Source organism: Stegostoma tigrinum, chromosome 12, assembly GCF_030684315.1.
Source record: "Stegostoma tigrinum isolate sSteTig4 chromosome 12, sSteTig4.hap1, whole genome shotgun sequence".
NCBI lineage: Eukaryota > Metazoa > Chordata > Chondrichthyes > Orectolobiformes > Stegostomatidae > Stegostoma > Stegostoma tigrinum.
This window is the reverse complement of record NC_081365.1, coordinates 34,469,033-34,484,895: the sequence shown is the minus strand read 5'-3', so window position 1 is coordinate 34,484,895 and position 15,863 is coordinate 34,469,033. Positions and strand designations below refer to the sequence as shown.

The window sequence follows — 15,863 nt, the reverse complement described above, 5'->3', positions numbered from 1 at the left end:
GGATAAGACTCAGCCTGCTCCTTCAAATGATTCAGTAACCTCCCCTCACAGAATAGCCTCAATTCTTCTAGTTTTTGGATTTGTATTTTCAGAACTTGGCACCATGTCCCTCTGGGGAATTGTGTGATGGATACTTGCTGCCCAGAATCCCTCCCCCCTCACCCAAAAATGGAGTTTTACTATAAGAAATTCTTCCTCAGCATAACTCACTGCCTGCAACTCACTGAACAAATGCTTTGTCATTAAAGCCACCAATCCTGGAATTGTCTGACTTCATCATCATTTCCTAACACTAGCTGCAATTCCATTCATCAAAAAGTTAATTTCTTATCCAATAGGTCATGTAGCTACACTTTAAAGAAGCTGCAACTGCAGTTTCAAGGCTCTGTGTAGGAAAACTTGATACCCCTCCTCCAAGATGTACGTCTGCAACAGAGAACTCAGACATGTGCACCCCCACATTTGCGTCACACTGAAGCCACACACAAGAATTCTATGAAATACTGACAGCACATGTCTAGACCTGAAAATCACAGAGAGTCTTGAAGGAATCTGAGGTAGTCCAGGGTCTTTATTTATTACTCATACTCTTCATCTTCCTTTTCATCAGATCTAGTGACCACTTGCCTCATTTTCTCAGTTTTGCTGAAAGGTTTCCACTGAAAACCTTAATGTGTCCACACTTCACATTCTGGTGGGGCTGGCTGTGCATTTCCAATATTTTCTGTTTTTATTGTAAATGTTTATAATTTACAGCCTGTTTTATTCCAGGCGTCACTAACAATTATTCAAATCAATAGCCATTACATGGTATTACGTATTATGCAAACAGCTACAGACCAGCCGCATTTTTCCTTCCCTCTTCTTTTCATCTTTTCTTCTTTTTTCTCATCTTCCTGATGTCATGGGCAGTCAGGAGCAGTGTGGTTGGGTCTCCTGGCTTCATAGGTCTGATGCATGGCCTCCTGGACTTGGCGGTGAGGCACCGGCTGGCAGAATGGAGACTCCTGCCTGCAGTTGGCTTGGACCAGGACCCTTGCAGAGGCTTGCCAAAGTCCTGTAGCTGTGTTTGGGACCCCAGCCAATGAAGATGAACTCTGATTAAGTACTGTCTTTGTATTCTTTAGTATCTCAAAATGGTGCCAGATTGTGCCAACTGAATACATTGTCCCTAAATATGTGACAATAAATCATTCATTCATACGCTAATGCATGTCAGTTAATTTCTTGCATATAATGTGCTGTAGTAATAAAAGTTTCAGGCAAATTTTACATGCATGTTCAAGTACTGCCTGCAGTAGACGTATTATTACAATAGGTCTGAGAAAAGGACATTAGGTTTGTCGTTGTATTTTCTGAAGAAGGGTGTAGGCCTGAAACGTCAGCCTTCCTGCTCCTCTGATGCTGCTTGGCCTGCTGTGTTCATCCAGCTCCACACCTTGTTATCTCAGGTTTATTGTTGTACTTTGGCTGCCAACATTGTATAGCTTTTAGAATCAAACATGTAAACCTGTGAATTACGTTAATTGTTAATCCATTTTAGTTTAATTTTCTCTCCAAATGAAGAAGAAATGAATTGAAGGATCAAATCTGAGCCAATGGGTCAACTTGCAATATTTGACTGACATTTATGCTTAAGATTCATTTATAATACCAATCCTTGACAGTCTTAGCCAAGCTGTCTGAGGAAGGCAGTAGTAACTAAATGTTCAGCTCGTATTTTACAGAAATTGGAGCCTATCTTCTCCTCCAGAGATGTCACTTTGCAGACCAACTGAAGTCAATTAGAAAGTTGCATATTTGGAAAAATTAAATGGTTGATGTGCCTAATCCTCATAATTGTTCATGATGAATGGGTGAGGGTAATTTGAGGAGGAATTGCAGAGAAAATTAGGTGAATGAAATTTAACAATAACCTTAATTCACTGATTGAAAAGATTTCGTTCCAAAAGTGGAATAATTATGGAAGCTACACTACAACTGTAAACAGGTCATATGTCTTCGTCAACAAAAAATATGGACATTGCTGGAGAAGCTCAGCAGGTCTGGTAGCATCTGTGGGGATAGAGCCCAAAGAGAGAGAACAGCAGTTGAATAGACAAAGGAGTTGATAACAATCTGGCTAGGAGGGTGAATAACAAAGTGTGTAGCTGGATGAACACAGCAGACCAAGCAACATCTTAGGAGCACAAAAGCTGACGTTTCAGGCCAAGACCCTTCATCAGAAAAGCTTTTCTCGAGCTCCTCTTGGGAGCACGAGGCAGTGCTGATACAGTCATCAATGTAATGGAGGAAGAGGTGGGGTTTTGGGCCAGTGTAGGTGCGGAAGAGGGACTGTTCCACGTAACCTACAAAGAGGCATGCGGGTACCCATGGCCACCCCCTTTGTCTGTAGGAAGTGGGAGGAATTGAAAGAAAAGTTGTTGAGGGTGAGGACGAGTTCAGCTAGGAGGGTGAATAGCTGTCTGTGGAGACTGTTAGTGGTTAACAATAGGTAGTGTGTAAATGGCAGTCTATGTGATAACAAGGCCTAGTGTGTGGGGTCGGGGGCTAGGACATGGGAGAGTTTAGGCCCTAAAATTTGACATTGAGTCTGGATGGCTGCAGGGTGCCCAAGAGGAAAATGAAGTGTTGTTCTTCCAGCTTGTGTTGAGCTTCACTGGAACACTGCAGCAAGCCTGAAACAGAGGTGTTGACCAGGGAACAGGGTGTTGTGTTAAAGTGGTAGGCAACAAGAAGTTCAGGGTCTTTTCTGTGAGCAGAACATAGATGTTTTGCAAAGCGGCCAGTCCATGCTTTGTTCGCCCAATGTAGGGGAGGCCATATTGTCAACAGCGGATGCAATAGATTAGATTGTGTCAAATGCACATAAAGTGCTGCTTCACCTGGAAGGTATGTTTGGGACCTTGGGTAATGGGGAGGGAGGAGGTAAATGGGCAGGTGTTACACCTTCGCCAGTTGCAGGGGAAGGTGCCGTGGGGCTGTAGGGGGATGTTGGGGGTGAAGGAAGAGTGGACCAGGGCGTGCTGGAGGGAACAGTCCCTGCAGAAGGTGCACAAGGGAGGGGAGAGGAAAATGTGTCTGGTGATGGTTTCTGACTGGTGGTGGTGGAAATGATGTCTGATGATCTTCTGGATGTGGATGCTGGTGGAATGGTAGGTAAGGACATGGGGAACCCTTTTACTGTTGCAGGAGGGAAGAGGGTGGTGATGGCTGAAGTGCGGGTGATGGGTCAGACCCAGTGTGTCTTCTTGTCAGGCTGATTGTAATTGCATGCCCCAAACAGACAGTATCCCTACAGATAGTACCTGATTATGCTATCTGACATTTCCTTGAATTCTGTATTATTACAGAACATTATAACAAATTCAAACAAATTTTTACATTCAACCTAGATGACCAAATTCAGTTTTCTTTGTTCATAATCTACCCAATAAATCTTTGCAGTTGAAAATGTGACATTATGTTTGTCTTCCTTAGCCCACTGTGTTCTTAGATAAGGCTATGTCTGGCAGTCTTGTTCTTGAAGGATCACAGGATGTAGAGACATTCTGCTTCTAAAGACAATTAGAAAGCTGCTCAAAAATTATTTCTCTGTATAAGACGATGTTATAGATACAGCGGGGTGGCCTTTCACTAAAAGGGAAAGAAAATTAAAGTTACAGAAGGTAACAATCTGCGTAAGACAGTCCGTTATAACAGTTGTTAGTTGTTCATAACTTAACCCATAAGATATAGGAGAACATAAAGGTTTATTTGGCTGGTAGGTGTAGGCAATGCCAGATGATTAGAGAAGTTGAGGTTTTGATCAAGAAGAAGAATGAAACATTCAGGGTCTCAGGTCTAAAGTTCCCTGCCTTTTCCTTACCACCTTCCTTAAATAGTGGCATCACATTAGACAACTTACAGTCTTTCAGCATCTTATCTGTGGCTATCAGACAGACTAATATCTCAGCAAGGGACCCAGGGTGAATCCCTAGAAGAGTATAAAGGCAATAGCATTATACTGAAGAGGAAATCAGGAGACTAAAAAAGGGATATGCGATAGCTTTGGCAAATATGGTTAAGGAGAATCCAAAGGATTTCTGCATATTTATTAAGGGCAAAAAAGTAACAAGGTGAGAATAGGGTCCCTTAAAGATCAGTGAGGCCACCTATGTGTGGAACCACAGGAGATGGTGGAAATACTAAATGAGTATTTTGCATCAGTGTTTACAGTGAAGTAGGAAATGGAAGATAGAGAACGTGAGGAAATAAATATAGACATCTTAAAAAATGCCCATATTACAGAGGAGGTGCTGAAAGGGTGGATAAATCAGATGTACCCTCAAATTCTGCAGGAAGCTAGGGGAGCGATTGCTGGGTCCCTTGCTGAGATGTTATTCTGTCTGATAGCCACAGGTAAGGTTCTGAAAGACTGGAAGTTGTCTAATGTGATGCCACTATTTAAGGAAGGTGGTAAGGAAAAGGCGGGGCAACTATAGACCTGTGACCTTGATATTGGTGGCGGGCAAGTTGTTGGAGGGAATCCTAAGGGACAGGATTTACGTGTGTTTGGAAAGTCAGGACTAATTAGGGATAATCAACATGGCTTTGGGTGTGGGAAATAGTGTCTCACTAACTTGTCTGAGTTTTTTGAAGAAGTAACAAATGGGATTGATGAAGGCAGAGCGGCGGACATGATCTATATAGATTTCAGTAAGGTGTTTGACAAGGTTCCTCATGGTAGACTGGTTCGCAAGATTAGATCATATGGAATAGAGGGAGAACTAGCCATTCGAATATAGAACTGGCTTGAATGTAGGAGACAGAGGGTGGTGGCAGAGGGCTGTTTTTCAGACAGGAGGCCTGTGACCAGCGGTGTGCCACAAGGATTGGTGCTGGGTCCACTGCTTTTCGTCATTTATATAAATGATTTGGATGTGAACATAGGAATATGGTTATTAAGTTTGCAGATGACACCAAAATTGGAGGTGTAGTAGACAGCAAAGAAGGTTACCTCAGAACACAATGGGATCTTGATCAGATGGGCCAAATGGGCTGAGGAGTGGCAGATGGAGTTTGATTTAGATAAATGTGAGGCGCTGCATTTTGGAAAGGCACATCACAGCAGGACATGTACACTCAATGGTAAGGTCCTGGGGAGTGTTACTGAACAAACAGTCCTTTGGGTGCAGGTTCATAGTTCCCTGAAAGTGGAGTCCCAGTTAAACAGGATAGTGATGAACGCTTTTGGTATAGAACATAGAATATAGAACGGTACAGCACAGAACAGGCCCTTCAGCCCACAATGTTGTGCCGACCATTGATCCTCATGTATGCACCCTCAAATTTCTGTGACCATATACATGTCCAGCAGTCTCTTAAATGACCCCAATGACCTTGCTTCCACAACTGCTGCTGGCAACGCATTCCATGCTCTCACAACTCTCTGCGTAAAGAACCTGCCTCTGACATCCCCTCTATACTTTCCACCAACCAGCTTAAAACTATGACCCCTCGTGCTAGCCATTTCTGCCCTGGGAAATAGTCTCTGGCTATCAACTCTATCTATGCCTCTCATTATCTTGTATACCTCAATTAGGTATGCTAGCCTTTATTGGTCAGTGCTTTGAGTATAGATGTTAGTCAGTCATGTTGATGCTGTACAGGACAGTGGTTCAGTCACTTTTGGAATACTGTGTGCAATTCTGTTCACCCTGTTATAGGAAGGATGTTGTGAAACTTGAAAGGGTTCAGAAGAGATTTACAAGGATGTTGCCAGGGTTGGAGGGTTTGAGCTTTAGGGACAGGCTGAATCGGCTGGGGCTATTTTGCCTGAAGCATCAGAAGCTGACGGGTGACCTTATAAGGGTTTATAAAATCATGAGGGACATGGATAAGTTGAATAGCCAAGGTCTTTTCCCCAGGGTGGGGAAGTCCAAACCTAGCGGGCATAGGGTTAATGTGAGAGGGGAAAGATTTAGAAGGGAACTGAGGGGCAATTTTTTCACACAGAGAGTGGTGCTTGTATGGAATGAGCTGCCAGAGGAAGTGGTGGAGGCTGGTACAATTACAACATTTAAAAGGCATCTGAATGTGTTTATGAATAGGAAGAAATTAGAGGGATATGGGCCAAATGCTGCCAAAAAGGAATAGATTGATTTAGGATATCTGGTGGGCATGGACTACTTGGTCTGAACGGTCTGTTTCCACACTGTACAGCTCTATGACTGTAAAAGCAAAATAACACAGTTGTTGGAAGTATGAAATACAAATGGAAATGTTGGAAATAGTAAGGTCAGGTAACATCAGTGTGGATAGAACTTCCAGAACAGGAAATAATTAGATACATTTAACATATTAAATTTAACACATTAACACATTTCAATTTATTAAAGACTTGGGGAAGGACAGGATGAGATGGGGTAGAAGAGGTGATAGATTAAATGAAACAAAAAATCCGAAAGAACCGCAGTGCTGGAAATCAGAAACTGAAACAGATGTTGCTGAAAAAGCTCAGCAGGTCTGGTAGCATTTGTGGAGAGAAATCAGAGTTAACGTTTCGGGTCCGCTGACCCGGTTTTGAAGAAGGGTCACTAGATGAGAAAGATTTAATGAGAAATGAATATTGGTGCAAGACAAAAGGTGCTGGTAATGTTACAATAAATCTTAACTATTTCCACCATTTGTTTGCTGTTATAACATTAAACTTTTTTCATATATAGTACAGTGGTTACTTTAATTCCCATTACAGCCTTTTTTCTGCTTTCGTGATGTAAGTAAATGGAATTCTACACACCAGATTTCCTCACGCTGTGGCTGAGATTGCGAATTATTTGTATAGATATAAGTGAGTCATTTCCCATGTTTGTGACATACCGGATTGATCCTTGTTGGACAAGGGAACCAAGTGTAATATGCGTTGGATGGTAGTGTGAAACTTGAAAGACAAACAGATCTGCCATAATCTTATTGGATGGTGGAGCAGACTCAAGGGGTCAAATGGTCTGCTTCTGCTGCTGTCTGCAGACATACCAATGAAATTTAATTTTACCAGCAACAGCTTAAGGACTTGCATTTTATGTTGTACATTTAACATGATAAAGCATCCTAAGATATCTCACCAGAAATATTCAAATAAACTTAGGCACCATTCTGCTTAAGAACGGATATTAGGAGAGATTACTATGCATTTGGGTAAAGAGGCATGTTTAAAGGAGCATCTTAAAGTTGGAAAAGGGAAGAGAGCAAGGTTAAAGAAGGGAATCCCAGAGCTTAATACAGAGGCTGCTGATAGCATGACCATGAATGGTGGAATAATGACAATCAGGGAGAGTAGAACTGGAGCAGCACTGAGATCTCTGAATGCAGTAGGGCAGAAGGATGTGACAGAGATGAGGAAGGAGGAAAATCATTCAGGAATCTGTAAACAAAGGTGAGAATGATATATTCTGACTGTTACTTAACCACGAGCCACAGGATCATGTGTGATGGCTTACCAGAAAAGGGCTTTGTGTGGATATGGACAGCCAATGCGTGGATATGAATATAGTTCAGTTGATGTGGTGGAGAGCATTGGGATAGCCAAGGCCAGTGGTAATAAAGGCTTAGGTGACAATTTCATTTCAGGCACTGAGAGGTAATAGATGGTCCTGATGAGGGACTGAATATGTGAACAGAATCTTATCTCAGGTTCAAATATGACTGACTGCATACGTCACCTCTGGAAGTATTATAAAGGACAATTTCATGTCGCCCCGCCGGCCCCCAAAAAATTACAATCATCAGAAACCACATCAGTTAGAAAATCATGAGATTGATGCGGGGTTTGGGGCAGTAGTTCTGCAAATTTTTATTGGGTCAATAATACCTATAGAGCCCTTCATGCAGGGAGAGGAAAATTCAATTGAGTTCCCATTTGTGAATACTATTCAATTACTCCTGTGTACAAAAACTCCAAAAATGATGTCAGGGAAGGGGAGGATTGAGTTTTTGAAATAACCCCCATCTTACTCAAACAGACTACAATTTTGACATTTCAAGCAGCCAGTTTATTGAAAGTTACTGGTCCATGTGGAGTCATGTCTCGAAATTAGTCAACTCATTTAGAAAATGAGGTTCAACAGAGATTTACCAGGATGTTGCTGGGAATAGAGGGTTTGTGTTATAAAGAGAGGGTGGATATAGGCTGGATCTTTTTTCACTGGAGTGTGGCAAGTTGAGAGGTGAACTTACAGAGGTTTGTAAAATAATGAGGGATTTGGACAAGATCAGGCCTCTTTTCCCTATGGTGGAGAATTGCAAGACCAGGGGCATATTTTTATAGTGAGAGGAGAAAGATTTAAAAAAGGCACAGGGGACAATTTTTTTTTACAGACAGTGGTTCATGAGTGGAATGAACTTCCAGAGGGAGTGGTGGATGTGGGAACAGTTGCAATATTTGAAAGACATTTAGATAAGTATATGAATAAGAAATTTTTGGAGGGATATGGGCCAAGCACAGGAAGTCGGAACTCGTTTAGTTTGAGATTATGGTCTGCATGGACTGGTGGGGCTGAAGGGTCTGTGCTATATCACTCCATGGCTCTATAAAGAAAGAAAAGAAAGTTTAGGAAGAAAGTGAAACTATGATACACCCTCAGCTACCCACAGAGAAATGATATACCTGTCATTCAAAGGGAGCTCCCTAATACGTAACTTCTCAATATGAATTGGATATCTTTTCCTGCGCCAACTGGATGACAGTTGAATAGTGACGTCATTCACGTTCCCAAAACTGGCATCGTATGGTATCACTCTTCTTATTGTGCTTTCATTTGATTGCTTTTTAGGTCTATAAAGAAAATATAAAAGTGAGAAATTGGGTAATGCTTTCAATCTTGCTCCTTAACTGTTCATGTTGGTTGTGACGGAGGATGGAATTCAAAAATTTCTTGTTTATTTTGTTGATAGGCTATTACAATGTTAACTTGACAAAAACTCTAGATATGCCTTTGCTTACAATTTTTTTGGATCGGTTTCTGGTCTGTCACTGTAACTTGGTCAGAGGTGTGACAGGGGCCTTCTTTATGCACATAACTGGAGCTTGCACTATATTTCCAAAGAATTTCATGAAGGTAGCTTAACTGCCCTGATTTAAGCCTTTGATTTACTTGAGTCAGTAGGGTGCTATGGATAAATGTGTTGGAAATTGTAATTGTTTTTCTGCTAGTTTACATTTAATGACAGATTTAATTGTCCTTGTATTACTTTGCTTATTAAAGTGAGCTTCACATCTGTTTATCTCTGCTGAAATAACTCCGCAGAGGCCAGGTCACCAAGTCACCCCTTTGTTTATGCATGGAAAGCCCTTCAATCTGCGCAACATCATCAGAGTCAGCACTCAGTGTCAGAATTTTTGACAGCCCTCCTTTTATTCTGTCAGCCAGTGCTCCCTGATTGGACCAGATAGCCAGCCCCAATCAGGGGACTCATATTTATGAGATTCATCTGGCTGACCTTGTTACTATGACTACAAATTGAGCCAATCTGTTTCATTTTTTTGATCAATAAATGAATCAAGAGTTAGACATGGTGGGCAGGAAATTGGAGTTAAGGCCGCAATCAAATCAGCCATGATGTTATCGAAAGGTGGAGTACACTCAAGAGCCTAATGGCCTTTTCCTGCTTCTATTTCTTATGTGTTATTACATTATATCCTTGACATGTTTCCCTTCTAATGTGACTACTACAATAACTACAGTAACAACAGAACCTCTGTGAAATGCAATTAGTATTACAAGATTGCATATCATTAGTGTGCTGTTCTAACTACACTGCTTTTGAATTGGTTTCTTTTGTGGAATCGCTTGGTTAACATCCAATTGTCATAAGCACCTTTGGACGGAAAGTTCACAGATCAGATTAAGCTTCTGCGGTATTTTAGAAAGCATGCAATTGACACGATGTGCATTCTGTTTAAAAAAAATCTAAAATAAAGATTTTTTGGATTCAACCTGCTCAAAGATTTTAATACACATCTTGGGCACAGGTAGGACTTAAGCCTGGGACTCTTGATTCAGAGGTAGGGACACTACATCAGAGTGCCCTACAATTAAATACTTACATTGTTAGATGAAGGTATGATGCGTTGGAGTGGCTTTGGAATTTTATTTTGATACGTTGCTCATGGAAACCTAATTGTTCATAAAATATTTCCAGCAGAAAATGTTTCACTGGTTGGGGAAGAAATAAACATTTAGTCAATGCGTGATATGTGGATGAATTTTCTTTCAATTTCTGTTTTTTGCTCATATTCCACTGAAGAGGCCATTTTGATTTTTGCAGTATAAATTTGTTGCTGCTTTGTCCGATATCAGTTTTAGTTTTTATTACTCTGGTGGGTCTATCAGTGCATTTGCTGTGCTTTTAGTCAGATTTGCAAAAAGTGAACTTTTGCACTGAAGATGTCAATTTCTCAATTGGGAATTATATTGTGCATTGCTATGAAAAGGAAGCATTTCCTTCAGATGATGAAATGGAAGGGCCTGAACAGAAGGCAATTAGAGAGAGACGAGGCAGAAAGTCTACTCTCTGCGTACAAATACTAACTCAGCTGGGATTTCAGGTTGGAAAACTGTTCCTTAAATTTCCCTGTACCTTGTTGCATCAGAAAGCAGTCCTTCTCTGTTGGGTGGTTTGTCAATAGCTAGCTGAAGAGCTACAGCCCATTTCCTTTGGAAGAACAGCCTTGTCTGTAATAGACAACTTCACAATTGCTTTGTATTTCTTCAAAACTGGACCATACTCAACAACATTCTTAAGTAAAAGATTAGTATGTTTGTGCATTGAGATTGATACTTAAATATGGGCCATGGAATCTATTTCTTTCCCAATTAAATCAAGGAAATAGAGAAAGAGCTTTATGCAGTTCTGTAGTCTGGCAGGGTTCTCATTGGTGCGTGGGATTGTGTTAAAATGTATGAGTACAGAAAGTTGACCAGGAAAGGCACAGCAGTTGTGGTTAATCAAATGTAAATAAATGAGTCACCTTCTCGTAGCGCTGAGCACACACACTGGACAAGAAATTGCCAAGCTGCTTTCGTCATGTGACAATTTGCTGTGCCATGGCTCATGACAATAATGCATGGTTGGGGCTATTTCCCACAGTTGTAACTTGTGATATTAATGATGTTCCCATGGACAGATGTGATGAAGTCCTACAAGACACACATTTGAGCAAATCACAGACATTCGCAGGTCTCATTTTAGGTACATAATGAAAGAACCATGTCTTTTTATTTTGTGTTGGTTATTGAAATGAGGAAGAGCTGTTTTAAGCCCAATGTTTGAAAAGGGTGGCTGCAGTTTTAGAAATCAGGTAACCGAACATCCATGGCAAACATCATAAACAACTGTTTGAACAAGCAGTAACTAAGGTTTGTTGCTGTTGATTTAGAGCCATGGTGTGCTACAGATACAACTTTTTCTAGCAACAAGAAGTTGATTGGTCTATGAACTAGTGACTAGTTATCAATGGTAGAGACTTTATTACCTGCCGAGAAATGAGAAATTGATTCCAGGGTAACTGAACAGCTTGGAGATAGGAACAAGTTATAGAAAAAGAGGGCTACTCTGTTCAGTCTCAAATCAGAAGCAGCCTGTGTTAACAAAACAAATTCATTGTAAACCTGTAGGAAATCAGCTAACCTTTCCATCAACATTTGTTGCAAGCTGTGATTTTTAACTGACAAGAGAGAGTCTATTTTAAAGTGCACCGGCCACCTGGTGCCTCTAACCAACTGATGGAATCTACTGGAGAAAGACAACTGAAGTTACATGCTGGACAGCAGAACAGTCATAAAGATTACCTCAACAACAAAAGTTTTTTCCCTCGTGTGAGTGTAAAAGAGGGAGGTTGTAGGTAGATTAGCATTTTAATTAGCAGTATTATATGTTGTCAGTTTTTGTAACTTGTAGCTAGAGTCTAATTATTTGTAATAAGTAGTGATTCTTGTTCAGTACAGAAACCTGGTTCATGTTTTCTGTCAGGCTAGATCTGAAAGTTAGGTAAATTGAGGAACTTTGCATCCTTCATAAAATCTTTAACTTTTGTACTGACTCTAGGAATGGTGAGACTTGGCTTCCAGTGAGCTATCCCATGAGTCATAACATTGGGTAAAGCTGGTGGGCTATTAGCTATGCAACGTTCAATGAAAAAATGTTTGCTGCTTCAAGGAACGTAAGACAGCGCAAAACTTAAGGAGCATGTTCAAAAAGGGAGGACCATAAAGGCAATTTCTTTTTACTTTTATATATTTCGATTGTGGATTCAAATGGGAAAAGGAATATTTTAGAAAATGAGTGTTGTTGAAGGGATTGCTGTATTTTTTTTAAGATCATGTCCTGAGCAAGTTATTACAGGTGAAGGGGATGTTTGTGAAAGTGTTGCCGAATAAGTAGGCTGCTTTGAATTGGATGGTGTCAAGCTTCTCAAATGTTGTTGGAGCTATACCTTTCAAGGCAAGTGGGCAGTATTCCATCGCACTCCTGACTTATTCCTTGCAGGTGGTGGTCAGGCTTTGGAAAGTCAGGAGGGGAGTTATTTACCAGAATATTCCTAGCTTTAACCTGCACTTGTGGCCACTGTGTTTCTGTGGTGAGTCCAGTTGAGTTTCTGGTCAATGGTAACCCCCAAGATGTTGATAGTGAGGGATTCAGTGATGGTAACACCATTGAATGCCAAGGGGCAGTGGTTAGATTGTCACTTATTTGTGATAGTCATAGCCTGACATTTGTGTGGCATGAATGCCACTTGCCACTTGCCAATCCAGGCCTGCATATTGTCCAGGTTTTGCTGCATTTGAGTATGGATTGCTTCAGTATCTGAGGAGACATGAATGTGCAATGTTCAGTTTCCAATCAGTGATGAACATCCCCACTTCTGACTTTACAATGGAGGGAAGGCAGTGATGAAGCAGCTGAAGCTGGTTAGGTCTAGAGCACTTCTATGAGGAAATCCTGCAGAGATGTCCTGGAATGAGATGACTGACCTTCAACAAATTCAGATAACATTAGAGGTTTCTTTATATTGTCTTATATGCCCAAAGGATCTTTCACTTCCTGAGACACATCATTCCAAAAGAATCTATCACACTGGTATCCAGGGCCTTGGAACTTGTGGTCCTGATTCTTCAGCCTGCTGAAGTCATATGTCCATAAAATATACATCCTAAAAAAATGCCACTACATTCTTTTAAACTCTGCAGGAATCTGAATTCCCCACCTACAACTAAGTTCTAAAAGTGGCATTGCATTTAGATGGGTGAACTATCTAATCAACAAAGAAGTGAATAATGCATTCAGAATATACTTTGCTTCCAATCTGCTACCCTAATTAAGATAGACTGCTGCAAGTATCTTTTTACAGAAAATCTAATTGATATAGCCCTCGTAACATAATACATCAAGATGTCTCATTGTACACGGGTCAGAAAATCACATTGTTTCCGCAAGGATGCCAGCTATAGACAGGCTGTGAAAGTGCCAGAAAAAACACAGATTGAAATTAATCTGGCAAATAATAGAGGTTCTTATATGAATTTGCAAATAGAAATATAATCAGATTTTACACTAATCTGTGCGTGATCCCTAACCTAGTTGCAGAACCACAACTCTAGGGTAGGAGTCTGAATTTTCATCTGGCTGGAATTTAGTGTGCAAATGACCATGCATTCTTTTGGAGAAAATGTTAATTTACTCCACCTTCCTGATCTTGCGGTTTGAAGAAATTGTTAACAGGTAAAGTCTTCTACTAGTGTTAAGTCTGTAGTTTAAATCAGATTTCTTGCCACACTCTATTTTCACCCCGTCAAGGAATAAAGTTAGAATGATTTCATTCAAATAACCACTGACATGTTCTCATTATTTTGTATGACAATGTGGGAACAGTTGCATCAATTATAATTATGAAGTGAACGTTGCCCTAAGTCACCATTGCTCTTTTTGTTCGTAAGCTGTTAAATTATTTATAGCTGGCTTCCTCTCATCAAATATTTTCTTGATCCATCCTTGAAACAATAACAAAATACTTTCAGAAAAGTTACAAGTATCCAGGGCCTCCTGTTACACTGCATATAACATTGTATTGTGAGATGCGAGGTGGTTCAGGCAGCTAAAGCTACATTGTTCTGACAGTTCATGCAAGTGACTAACCCCATTGTGTCCATAAAATCCTGGGCAGGGCCCTAAATTTGTAACATTTATAAATGCACAACCTATTAAAAGGTAAGTATAGTGAATAATGCCCTGAGCCTTTACCGCATCTCATTTTATTGTCAGGTACTACAATAGCTTTCAAAAAATGATGGAAATTTTGATTTCTTTTGATGTGTCTAAAATTGAGTTGTTTGAAATTCTACTCTGAGGGTGTAATAAATATAGGGCTGCTCACCAGTCACGGTGAGTTACAAATCAATAGGTCCCAAAGGTATATCTGAGTTATATATGGATTAATAAATTGCTGGCACTATGTTACAATGTTGTAACACAATCAAGAGTTCAAATGATACCATAAATCATCAGAAGAAAGCTCATTGAGCTCATACTGGCTCTAAGGCAACCCAGCACCATAATGACCTCTGTGGTGCACATCATCCATCCATTATTAAAATGGATTCATGTTTTAAATGACAGAGTGTGCAAGTATATTGGTGGAGGGATGATACACTCACTTACCGCAGAAAGGTGGTTGACTTGATGTCATTAGGTACACTTTAACTTCCTTTGGCAGCACATCTGCACTCAAGCCCCCACGCTCCAAAAGTCCTATAATGTGAAGACATTTTAATATCAAATCTTACGCAAAACTCCTATAGGAGTAATGTAAAATGTGCAGGTAGCAGAAATAAATCAAAAGTGGATAAGGAAACTGTGATAGCAAAATAAGACCCTAAGGCATATGATCAGAAGTAGGCCATTCAGCCCATCAGGACTGCTCTGCCTTTCAATGATATCCTAGCTGACATGATAACCCTCAATTCCACTTTCCTGACTTTTCCCGATAATTCTAGATTCCCTGACTGATTAGAAGTCTATCTCAGCCTTGAATATACTTAACGGCCCTTGACAGCCCCCTGTGGTATTCCACAGATTAACTACACTGTGAGAGAGGAAATTCCTCCTCATCTCTGTCTTAAATGTACAATCCCTTATTCTGATATTAGACCCTATGGTTATAGACTCTCCCATAAAGGGAAACAACCTCTCAGCATCTACCCTGTCTTGTCCCCTAAGAGCCTTGCATGTTTCAATAAGGTCACCTCTCATTCTTCTAGATACAAATGAGGACAGGCCCAAACCACTCAACTGCTCCTCATAGTTTAGTCCCTTCATAGTTGGCATCAGCTGAGTGAACTTTTTCTGGACTGCCTCCAAAGCTGATATGCCTTTCCCGAGAAAATGGACCCAAAATTGTTCACAGTATTCCAGCTGTGGTCTGACTAGAACCTTGAATATTTTTAGAAAAATCTCCCTGCTTTTATAATCCATTCCCTTTGAAATCAAGGCTAACATTCCATTTGCCGTCCCTCTTACCTGTTAAATTTTATGCGGCATTTTGTAATTCATGGATGAGAACTCTCAAATCCTTCTGTCCTCAGCTTCCTGTAGTCTTTCTCCATGGAAAGAAAATTGAGCTGTTCTACTTTCCAGCCAAATTCCAAAATGTCACATTTTCCCACATTATATTCCAAGTGCCAGAGTTTGCTCACTTACTTAACCTATTTATATCCATTTGTAGATTGTGTGTCAGCCTCACTACTTCCCTTCCAAATTATGTTTGTGTCATCCACAAACTTGGCAATAGTACATTTACTTTCCTCATTCAAGTTATGGATATCTCT

General features: G+C 40.5%; 1 protein-coding gene across 4 annotated transcripts in view; it reads right to left on the bottom strand.

The window, feature by feature from the left end:
- Positions 1-215: 215 nt before the first annotated feature.
- Positions 216-15,863, bottom strand: part of pla1a (phospholipase A1 member A) — a 36,053-nt gene continuing 20,405 nt past the window's right edge. For 2 of the 4 annotated variants that reach the window (XM_048540230.2, XM_048540227.2), the window contains 4 exons: positions 14,698-14,787; positions 10,088-10,196; positions 8,648-8,815; positions 216-3,636 (listed from right to left, as the gene is read on the bottom strand). In XM_048540230.2, coding sequence (XP_048396187.2) covers positions 3,558-3,636; positions 8,648-8,815; positions 10,088-10,196; positions 14,698-14,787 — 446 coding nt within the window. In that variant the 3' untranslated portion in view covers positions 216-3,557. Of the gene's footprint in view, positions 3,637-7,481; positions 8,569-8,647; positions 8,816-10,087; positions 10,197-14,697; positions 14,788-15,863 lie in introns of those variants that run through there. The other 2 variants (XR_009446549.1, XM_048540229.2) reach the window with 2 other exon arrangements.